Source organism: Chaetodon auriga, chromosome 15 (assembly GCF_051107435.1).
Source record: "Chaetodon auriga isolate fChaAug3 chromosome 15, fChaAug3.hap1, whole genome shotgun sequence".
In the NCBI taxonomy this organism is placed as follows: domain Eukaryota; kingdom Metazoa; phylum Chordata; class Actinopteri; order Chaetodontiformes; family Chaetodontidae; genus Chaetodon; species Chaetodon auriga.
In genome coordinates, this window is record NC_135088.1 from 6,221,641 (window position 1) to 6,232,812 (window position 11,172).

Consider the following 11,172-nt stretch of genomic DNA (forward strand, 5'->3'; position numbering starts at 1 on the left):
TACAATAATTGTCTTTTTTAAAGCGTTTGCTCATTTAGCTGTATATGAGCGGATCGGTAGCATATCTGCTAATCCGTCCATACAAATTTCAAATGACCAATTGAAATTGTAATCGTCACCCACAGAAAAAAAATGACATTTAAGTGCCCAGCAGGATGGTTTTTCATGACTTCACAGGCTACATAAGAAAATCTTATAATGTAACAAACTTTGAGACATCGTGTTGTGGTTGATCGTATATAAACCAGTCACAGTCGACTTAATATATATTGACTGAAAAAAACAATTAAAATATTTATGTGGAAATTGTAAAATAAAATAAAAAAAACTTGACCATCCGTTTATTCCACTTGTCCTGACGGAAAGATGATTGCGAAACATAAACAGGAAGCGGCTGGGCGCAATTTGGGGAGTTCTTGAACAGCCATTGCAGTGTCGTGGCTCAGTAACAAAACACGAAAAGGAGAGAGACCTGGCGTTTCGCAGGCTCGTTTTTCGACCAGGGGACCAATTTACATGACCACAAGAGCGAACACATTCGGTAAATAACTCTACACCTAAATAACGGGTAAGATTTTTGATACATTTCCTCAACAATGTTCAGAAAAGAGTCGTATGTGAACGTTCGGCATCTCGGCTAGCAAATTAACCCGGCTCTAAACGATGCTACGTTAGCATTGCTAACACCAAGTTGGCTAATTCGCTTATTATCTAAGATCCTCGAACTGAATAGAAACTTAAGTTGACCCGCTGTTCTATTTATTTTGACACTCATATGTATCATTGTAAGGGAAATAGTCGCACTATTACTTGTACTCGGTGTTGTTAATACATCGGTGAAGTATTTGTTAAGCTGCCGATGAGCTAGCGTAGCCAGTAACCTCTCGATGCAACGTCGCTTCCAAGAGAAAATGACACGTAGCTAGTGGCTTCCTACTAGCCAGCCTACGAGCCGGCCTCACCCAACTTTTATAAAATTTGTCTTCGCGTATATGTGTAACTTTGATATGACATGTTTTTATTCTGATATTTGGGTATTTTGTCTTTTTCTATGTCAGCGCTGAACCTGTCTGAGACCAATCATCCATGTAACGTTAGCCGCTGTGGTATAGGTTAGCTAGCTTTGCTGCTACGCTGACAGTGATGGTGAAAGCTTGACTTGACAGCCTAGTCAGTTGTATCCAATGTATTTCACTGATATGTGTTGATTCATAACTCCTGCCTGAAATCTTACAATAGATGGGAATTGTTAGAAACTATATTCACAAGGAAAACATATCTTAATTTGAGAACATATTTCTAAAATATTACTGACTTGTTTCAATAAGTAATCTATTTTCAAGCCGTACTTGTTATCTGGATATTGGGAACCATTTCCAGTTGTTTTTCAGACACTGGAGAATTAGTTTAGAGGGTGGATAGTATTGAGGGAAAAGTGTCAAAACGTGTAGCTTGGTAGTTTTTGAGTAAGTACACTCCTATTCAGGCTTAAACAGTAATCCTGTGCTGAAAGTGTTAACTTGAAATAATGGTTATTAAAGGTGCAGTTAGTGATGCTAATCCAACACACGTTTTTTGTCAAATTCATCAACATCTCTTCATAGCTGTGTGTGCATAGGCGTTTTTTTCCCCCCGGTCGCCAGGAGTTGAGAAACATTCAACTTTGGGGCTCATCACTGGCACTTTTTTACTCAGCCATCCAATCACAGTGGTAGAGGGGCCGGGAAGACCGACCATCACATCCTACATGTACAAGTTCTGAACAATGATTACAGAGGAGAATTAACTGGTGGTCTCTGAGTGTACATGTTTGTACCACATATCCGGTCTTCCACAGTAAGAATGAGAAAAATAATGCTTGGAGGAGCGTTTCGTTAGCCAAGATGTTTCCTCACCCACAAAATCTCATGAACTCACATAGACCAGCAGGTCCTTTTCCCCCCTCTCTCCCTGAATGTGTCAGCCTTCCCTTTATACAGAGCAAGTGCTCTACCCTGTTGTGCCGACACCTTTACGTTCTGTATTTGTTGATAACACAACTATCTGCAAAATTAGGTACTTGTAACACATTGCTGCGACGGATATTCCTTGTCATAGCAACCAAAGCACCTCAGCTGAAAAAACACTACCTCTCAAGTACTCTCTGTTGAGCGTTTTCAGCTTTGGTCGACACAGACACTTACTCAGACTTGAACACATCTGATAGATTTAATTCATAACTGATGTCTCATTGATGGTGAATTCAGCTGTGGGGGCATTTCTAGCCAAATTCCTCTGTGCACCTTCAGTGATCTTCACTTGTCAATGAGCAGTTTTTCTCACACTTATGTATTACTGGCACTTAAATGTGATTGGTCATGCTTGTTGATTAGTTTACACAGTTGAATCCTGTAAATAACAACCCCAGATCCCTTGGAACAAGTTAAGGCTGCTGCGTTCAGTCAGACCTGTTCATTGCCATGGGGTTTTTGTGTTTGAGGAATTTTTTTAAACTTCTGTTTGTATGTTGGTCTTAGTTGAGTCTGTGTTTGCCTGTGGTTGTTGTCTGTTTCACATTCACAGCTGCATCATGTCACACCTGGGAGCATCAGTCTGTGTTATGCCAGCCCACAGTGTCTTAGCAGCCAATGGGGCCAGGCGTGGGACCATATGGGACTAGAGTGTAGCACCAGATGACGTGTAGTTCAGCTGAATTTGCGTGGTCTTGAACTTTGGCTGTGTTATACTTTAGCCCTGGAGTTATTTGCATGTTACGTAACTAGGGCTAGAGGTCGGCACCAGCTTACCTTATTCAGATGTCTCTAACTGTCATGGTGTGTCTGCATGTGTGTGCATGCATGTGTGTCTAATATAGCAAACATCGTGGTTTCACGTGGGACAAACTTCCATGTAACTGAAAGCCCTGCCTTTGGTTACAGACAGAGGAAGTTTGCTTTTGACAGCCGTCTTTTCACAGACTTTCATGACACTTGCTGAAACATTTGATCACATGTCACTTGTAAGAGGGAAAAAGCAGTTTGTGTGTACTCAAATGACCAATGGTGGAGTTTATGTACGCAGAAGCAACAAGCTGTTGCATGTAGTTAGTCAGAGCTGTTGGTTTCACACAGTTACAGCAGATCCTATCTCAGAACCATTTTGATTTAATTGAAATACAATCTGGCTATCTTATGACGAAAGGTTAAGACTAGGCTTCATTTCCAAGGTGCTTGCAGATGGGTTGTGCTGAACAAAACACTCATGATGCCCTTTGAGGAGTTGTCAGCTGGTGTATGATCAGTGCTTTGACTCTGTCCTGCTGTCCAAAGACTCCTACTGGAACAAGCTTATCATTGGCTGTAGAAAGCCAGTCATTGTTCTTATCACCAGTTGCCAATATCTGTGTGACAGGTTGAGGCCAGCTGCATATTCACAGAACCTCAGGTTTGTGGTGAGGGGTGCTGATAGGTACCTATTGATCTTACTGTCTGTCTCTGGTTGTCGAGTGCTTTAAAATGTGTCTGTTTATCTTTCTGTGTTTTCATGTCTTTTCACCCGTTGGCTCTTGGAATGTAATAAATATGAGTATTAAGCCGTAATTTAGTTCAACAATGAGCCACTGAAAAAATTACTGTCATCTTTAGATATGGTATTATTGTAGGGCCCCGTGAAATCCATTTTAATTTTTTCCAGATTCCATCTTGTTTTCCCAAAGAGTTTGCTGGGGGGGGGGGGGGGGGGGGGGGGTTGACATCAGAAATATTGTCCGACTACTGACTGACAGGGTTTCCATTCTCTGGTAATTAGCGTTTTTTACCAGGAAAATCAGAAAATCTGTTCTATCATATTTAAATCCCTCCAATTATAATTTGTGATAATTAAAAAAAAAAGTCAGATGTGAAAATATTCCGGCTCCACACGCTGATTCTCTGATGTCCGCCCTCTCTTGCTCCTCTCACTCACGATTCAGTGAAATAAGAGTTTATTTCAACCAAACCAGAGTTGGCATTGATTGTTGGAACAGTGACGGGATGAACCATGATGGTTTTGATTTGTGAGGTTTGCTAAATGTTACTGTACAGCCGTCAAAAAGTATTATGTGGAACTCCTTCAAAAAAGGACACAAAAAAGAGGTACATATGTAGTGGTCACCTGTCATTGCGTACTCAGCTGGGAAATACAGAGTGCTGCTCTGCAGACCGAAGCAATTCTAGAGAAGAATTCTATTTAAAACTTGCCGAACGCGCTTTCCGTTGCTTCTTAACACTCCGGATGAAACGGACGAGTTACAGCATGCATACATGACAGTGCGAGCAACGTGTCACTAGCCAACACTGAATGACTGGGATGGCACCTTCAGCCCTGTTTTGCACATTCACTGCAACTCGCTATAAACAGCGGATTCAAGCTTCAGCACATAAACCACGTGGCCACATCTGAGAGGCACCTGGTTTCTCATTTCCATCACAGCACAACTGAAACAAAAGCAACAACTCCAGTTTAATGCCAACACTCGTCTCTTGATGTTCACTGTGCAGTGCAGGTCAAACCTCTGTTCAGAAATAGGAACAGAGACTCTGTGGATAATGTCAGTGACAACCTAATACAAAAAAATAACTAAAACCAAAGTTATTCCTAAATATTCAGTTGGAAAGTAATGGAGAAACAGCACAAACATTTGATGACTTATATCAAGACGCTTTGTCACTTGGGCCTACTCCAGTTTTGCTCACTCACTGATTGATAATGATGGATGTTATGGCCAAAATAACACGTTCCAGCTCTTTTGCTTCTCTGTCTGTGTGTGTTCATGTTTTCTGACCTCTGCTTTTTGTCGTGTTTGTTTTTCAGAATTCAACAGCTCCGGATATGGCATTCGTCTTTGATTGGATCTATGCCAGTTTCAGTAATGTACTACAGTTCTTAGGTGAGTACTGGTTAACAGACCCACTAACTCATAGTTGTTCAGAGTTGGGCACTTCAACAGATTTAACAGATACTTGACTGGGTTGGTGTTTTAACTTTTTCAAAATATCATGGAACATGATGAACAGAGTTGGTAGCTTGAGAGGGGAGCTAGTGTGAGTATAGTTTAATTTCTGCCTTCAGTGATAACTTCAGTGACAAATACTGGCCTGTCTTGCACCTCACTCCTGAAAGACTAAGTGGGCCTAAGAGTGTGGTGCACAATGGTGGGCTTTGTTCCTCGAAATCCACCCCTGTTGTCCTAGAAGTTGATAGGAAGAAGCGGAAAGTGCCGGTTTACGTTGTGCCCCACAGGCACCACTCCTTAACTGCTAATCCACCCTACAGGATTTCATGCAATAAAACATTTTCAGCAAAGTTGCCTCCTTAGCTAAAACCCTTGTCAGGCAACGCATTTGTTTGTTTCACAATCAAACACATGGCAAGGCCCTTTCGCTCCAACACGTTTTTAATGTGTTCCATGTAATAAGAAATTAATGACTCTCAGGATCACTAGCCACCATTCCTTTAAATGCATCTGTGTAGCTTGAAATGTGCCTTTATAGCTTTTTGAGCAGAGCACTAACACATGCTGCCTTATTGGTTTGATTCCCAATGGGGCCACAAATACTACTTTCATTTCTGCAAGTGGCTCAGCTAAAAGCATCCACCAAATAGCATACAGTATGATATGTAGGCTTCTGCTGGTTGGTGATCAGGTAAACTGTGGACAATTGAAGGGAGAAATGGTGATAGTTTTTCTTTTACCTGCCGATATTAAGAATCTAAACAGTTATAGCTAATAAGACCTAAATTCTGCTCCCTACTGTGCGTTCAGAGAAGATGTTCCTGGTGGAGTGTCATGTCTACATGCAGTGATGATAATCACTGTTAATCAGCACAAATGACTCTGCTCCTTAGTTTAAAGCAATCCTTTTCCATCTGCCAGTCCTGACAAGTGCGTTGTGCAATCTGACCAAACCCCACATCTCCATTCTTCGTACGCCTGCTCACCAAAGCGCTGCTCTGCGCTCAAGTGTCCAAAGCATCCGGCTGAGTGTCTTTCCGGCCCCACTGCTGTGGGATACAGTTCACTGCCATTGTAGCTGATGTGCATGTGTGTGTATACTGGGTCTGTGAATCAAGCATCACACCAGATCTTTTCCCCACTCTCTGGGCCTGTTTTTTGCCAGACCAACTCACATCCCTGAAGCATGAAATTCTCTTGTGAATGCAGTGCAACTGCATGTAAATATTGACAGTTGACTTAAAATGAAGTTGCCAGTTATTCAGCAAAACTAGTTTTTAATGTTTGTAAGAGAGATCACGGAACGTTTTTCTCATTTACATTTTTCTGTTTCTGTCCTGTCAGATGTTGACAGTGTAAAATTTGATCAAGGCTCATATAATGTAACGAGAGTCGAATTGATCATCTACAGGTGATTGCCCAACCCTAATGTTACGTGAGCATGAAAGGCACAAAAAAGAAATGTCTCTTACATGATTTTTCACCCCAGCCTTTCAAATGTGTTTATGATCGACATGACCATCTGAAATCTTGTGGAAAATCTTGTCATGTGTACCAGCTGTTCTTGTCCCAAACATGTGCTGTGCTAGTTTCTGTCAGAGATGCCCCTGTTAAGCAGTCATTCAGGTTCTCCCTGTCAGACAGGTACCATAGAGCTGTTTTGAGTCATGGTGACGTCAGCTAGAGCTGAGTGTCAGAAATTCCTCCAGTGGACTGCTTATCATTACGCTGAGTCAGATGGTGGTAAACACAAAGCCTTATAATTTCCTCAGGAAAGTTTGGGAAGGAGTAACCTTAGTTACACCCTTTCACCTGTATTTAGCGAGTTGGTGCTCCCATGTGACTGAGGAAGAGGTTTTCCTTTGAAGTAGAGGGCATTTTAAGTTTAAAGCAGTTTTATTGTGAGGATTTGTGTTTTTTAACCCTATAACAGAATATCATTCCTCTGTAGAATAACAAATGGGCTACTATTTATTTCTTCCTGAGTAAGGGTGGCCTCGGCTGTTTCTCATGTAACGTTCATTTTGTCAAGTAGAGAATAGAAAAATGAGTAGGTGGAGCACAGCCACCTGTGCATGTTTTCATCGTGCGTCAAAGAAACTATTATATGTGTGAATTAAATATCCAGTGCATGCCTGAATACCACCGGACTGATCACCAGAGTTCATGTGTTTAATCATGAGTGAAATTTCACTGAAAAACTAGACGTTGTGTAATATGATGCAGCCTGTCTGAAAAAGGACTTCTAGCATCCAGGCGGTCTGAAATGCTTCTGGCTTTGTTTCAGGACTGTACAAGAAATCCGGCAAGTTAGTATTTCTTGGCCTGGACAATGCTGGCAAAACGACGCTACTGCACATGCTCAAAGATGACAGATTGGGACAGCATGTGCCAACTTTACATCCAAGTGAGTTGGTGCTACTCTCACACACACGCACATCCACACAAGCTCACTCAGTTATGTGTTGAAACCCAAGAAATTCAAGCACATTATACAGACATTTGTTTGCCACTTGCTGTTCTTTGGGTTTTGGTAATACAAACATTTCTTCATGTATTATTGGCTCAATTATTGTGTGTCAGTGTTTGTTGTTGTTGTTGTTGTTTTGTGTTTTTGTTTATTTGGAGCTGCCTGACTTCTCAGATTTGTTGACAGTCATTTTCTTGTCTCTCTCCAGCCTCGGAAGAGCTGACAATTGCTGGCATGACTTTCACCACCTTTGACCTTGGAGGCCACGCACAAGGTGTGTTTGTGTATACTAATGTTTTTGGTTTTCATTGGACACGTGTGTATTCTGAAGCTCTGATACCACTCTTTTCATGCCAGTACGACCTGGAAATAAAGTGATTCAGATATGAGCTGTTTTCCTTCAGGAGACATACTTTGTGCAGCTCTTAAAGGGAATTCTCTCCTGCCAGTACTTTTGCTAACATAAGGCTAATCTGATGTATCATGATGGTGTCAGTGAATGCTAAATGTGTCTAACATAAGCTGGCAGACCTGACTGACTCTGATGTTTGTTTCTGTGTTTGCGTTGGTTCACACAGCCCGCAGAGTGTGGAAAAACTACCTCCCTGCCATCAATGGCATCGTCTTCCTTGTGGATTGTGCAGACCTACAGAGATTGGCTGAATCAAAAGCAGAACTTGATGTAAGTACCTGCTCCTGCTGGGCCACCGCCACATTGTCGAGCAGTGTTTTTGACTCCAATCAGAACTCTGCTACACTTAAAAAATGTATATTTTTGCTCAGATACTCATTTTTCTGGTGTTTGTAACCCCAGCAGAGATTGAAAATTGCAATGATAGCTCACGTATAGTTCATTAGCTGTTTAATGTAAACATGGAAAACAAAAGAAGACCACTAACTGCTTTTTGAGAGGGGTGGGGGTTGTATCTGTACGCACAATGCAGGTGGTGCAGGAAATTTCTTAATAAAGCAAGTCATCTAAACCAGACCTACTGCAGCTATCAGCCCTCGCAGATGGAGGAAGTTTGTTTGTTTTTTACCTTTCACCTCCATTGTAAAGTGCATGTGCAAAAGGAGGCAAAGGTGCAATTGATGCCTGTTTAATGGCATGAGCTCATCGCAGCACACGTCACTGTTTGACTTTGTCCATACTAAAAAAAATATCTACCATTTACATGTATAACTCTGGAAAATATGGGCAATTACTAGTTATAGTGGAAGTAAATTACAGTACTCACAAACAGACTGAGAAATCTCTCAGTTTGATGTGTAACAGAGTGGTGTCAGAGTATTGTTTTGTTTTGTTTTTGTGATACCTACCACACACAGTGATATCTGGTCTGCTCTCCCAGGCATTAATGACAGATGAAACCATCGGAAACGTGCCTATCCTGATCCTGGGCAACAAGATCGACAGACCAGAGGCCATCAGCGAGGAGAAGCTGAGAGAAATGTTTGGATTGTACGGGCAGACGACAGGCAAGGTGAGGAGACGCAGCACTGATCTGTCAGGACGACGCATTCTTGGTCTTGCAGGAGTTCCCTTTTTTTTACCTGTTTGCAAAGTAAAAGAGCAACTTCACAACCTGTTTAACATAACACTCCGTGCAAATTACAACTTCAAACTCGCCAAGCAACGGGAGGTGATTTCTGTTGTTATACGTCTTGATAACGAGGGCCCAGACTCGGGTGGATGTGATGTTGCCCAGGACTTAAAGTGGATTTATCGTGACTGTTTGTTCCTGCTTTTCTCTCAGGGCACCATTCCCATGAAGGAGCTGAACACGAGACCACTGGAGGTGTTCATGTGTAGTGTGTTGAAGAGGCAGGGCTACGGCGAGGGTTTCCGCTGGCTCTCTCAGTACATGGACTAAAGCAGCCAAGCCCCGACACCACCACCGCCACCACCACCACCACCACCACCATCATCAGGGGGGCGCTAAAACCAACCACTCAAGAAGTTTCCACCAGTACCATCATACTCAGCCCCATGTTTGGTTAAACAAGTCCGCCTCCACCTTCAGAGAAACCAGTACAACTTGATCCCAATAGACTTTTATTGGTCGAACATTTGGTTCTGCACTAACAGAATTCATACCTGTATGCGCACACACACACATGCACACACACCCGTTTCCATCTGTCTTTTTGTAAGAGTAACATAGCATTGGTTCCACAGCAAAAGGGTGTTCAAATTCAAACGGATGAATCTTTTCTATATCGTGTCGTTCGCTGCCCTCTCCCCCTCCATTCCTGCCATCTGTTGAGTGTGATGATAGGTGCATTAGAACTGTAAATCTGTACATGATTCCATTGGTATATCAACAATCCCTGATGCCTCTTTCCCGTCTTCAATTCATATTGAGCAATGAGAGAGAGCAACATAGTTGTATACATTGCAGTACACTTTTTTAACAGTAAAGACATTCATTCCACATGTATTTAATCAACGCATTTTGGTTTGTCCTGTTTTTTTTTTTTCCTTTTAAATTTTCAATAAATACAATGTGTGGCCACGTATACAGCCCTCACTATAGACGCATGGCTGTTTCACCCATTTATTAAATGGACCAGTGCATTTATCTTAGCGTATCAGAAATAAAATCCATTTCTTTAGGTTACTTGGAAGTTTAAATACTTTTGTACCAGACTTCTGTCTCATGGGCACAGTAGCATCGAATGGATCCAAGTAGTCTGTGGGCTCCCCTTTTTAAAGAGAAGCTTGGGGTGGTAGTATAGCAGATGGGAGAGGATTTTTAATAGAACATAATTCTGGCTATAACCCAGGCGAGGTTTGATGGAATCGTGTAGATAGCACAATGATCAGTTGCTGCAAAGAAAACTATTTAAGTAAATGAAACTGGGGTAAGTGGCCTGATGCTAACATGCAGTAAGAGATGAAGGGAGGAATAAACAGATGGTTGTAACATCTAGTGATCGTCAATATTGGAAGTCCATCATACCGAAGTATTTTCTAGCGCACACCTTTTTTGCAGGGTGAATCTAGTGACCAAGCGTAGACAACAGGGCTCAGTCCCACAGTGGGAACAGGTAGATAGGCCCAAAGCGCCTCTAAGAAAGGGACCATATATATATGAAATGTACATGAACATCGTACATGGATTTTGTATTTATAAGTGGTATCCTTTGATCTATGTGCATTACCAGAAACTATTATGCATGCCTTGTTCTTTTGATTTTTAATGACCATTATTCCAGAGAGTTCAACAGGAGGGAAAAAGATGCCAAAATTTACAATGAGAGCTGATTGTCATGTTTTTTTAAACGGAAACAATGGAATTGCGCTTAATACACATTTTTCTCTGTCCCTGTCCCTTGGTGTGTCCCTCATGACTACGTGATGAGCTGTTCCAACATGGGTGGGACTCGCTGTTGTTTGCATCATTAAAAAAAATGTAATAAATGTTTTCAATGAATAACAGGCTTTAACATCGATCCACAACGCAGACTGATTTTTTTTTTTTTGTCATTTTTCTTCGGATAGATTAAGTAGAAAGTAATCAGTTCCTTTACTTAAGTAAAAACCCTTATACTACAGTACGGAAATACTCCCCTACAGCTGTTTGTCTCAGATTTTTCAGCCCACCCTCCCTTCAACCGTTCATCTTCTTACCCCATTCCTTCACCCTCTCTTCCCGCCTCCCCTCATCCCTTCCTTTTCCATCCAGTTACCTCTCCCACGTGATTCTAAGTAGTGCCTGGGGTCCTA

General features: G+C 41.8%; 1 protein-coding gene across 1 annotated transcript; it reads left to right on the forward strand.

Moving 5' to 3' along the window:
- The first annotated feature begins 381 nt into the window (after window positions 1-381).
- On the forward strand, window positions 382-10,905 carry sar1b (secretion associated, Ras related GTPase 1B). The gene is made up of 7 exons (XM_076750894.1): window positions 382-568; window positions 4,831-4,906; window positions 7,260-7,379; window positions 7,651-7,716; window positions 8,021-8,124; window positions 8,795-8,926; window positions 9,200-10,905. The coding sequence occupies exons 2-7, from the start codon at window positions 4,849-4,851 to the stop codon at window positions 9,314-9,316; spliced, it is 597 nt and encodes a 198-aa protein (XP_076607009.1). The 5' UTR covers window positions 382-568; window positions 4,831-4,848; the 3' UTR covers window positions 9,317-10,905.
- Window positions 10,906-11,172: the final 267 nt, after the last annotated feature.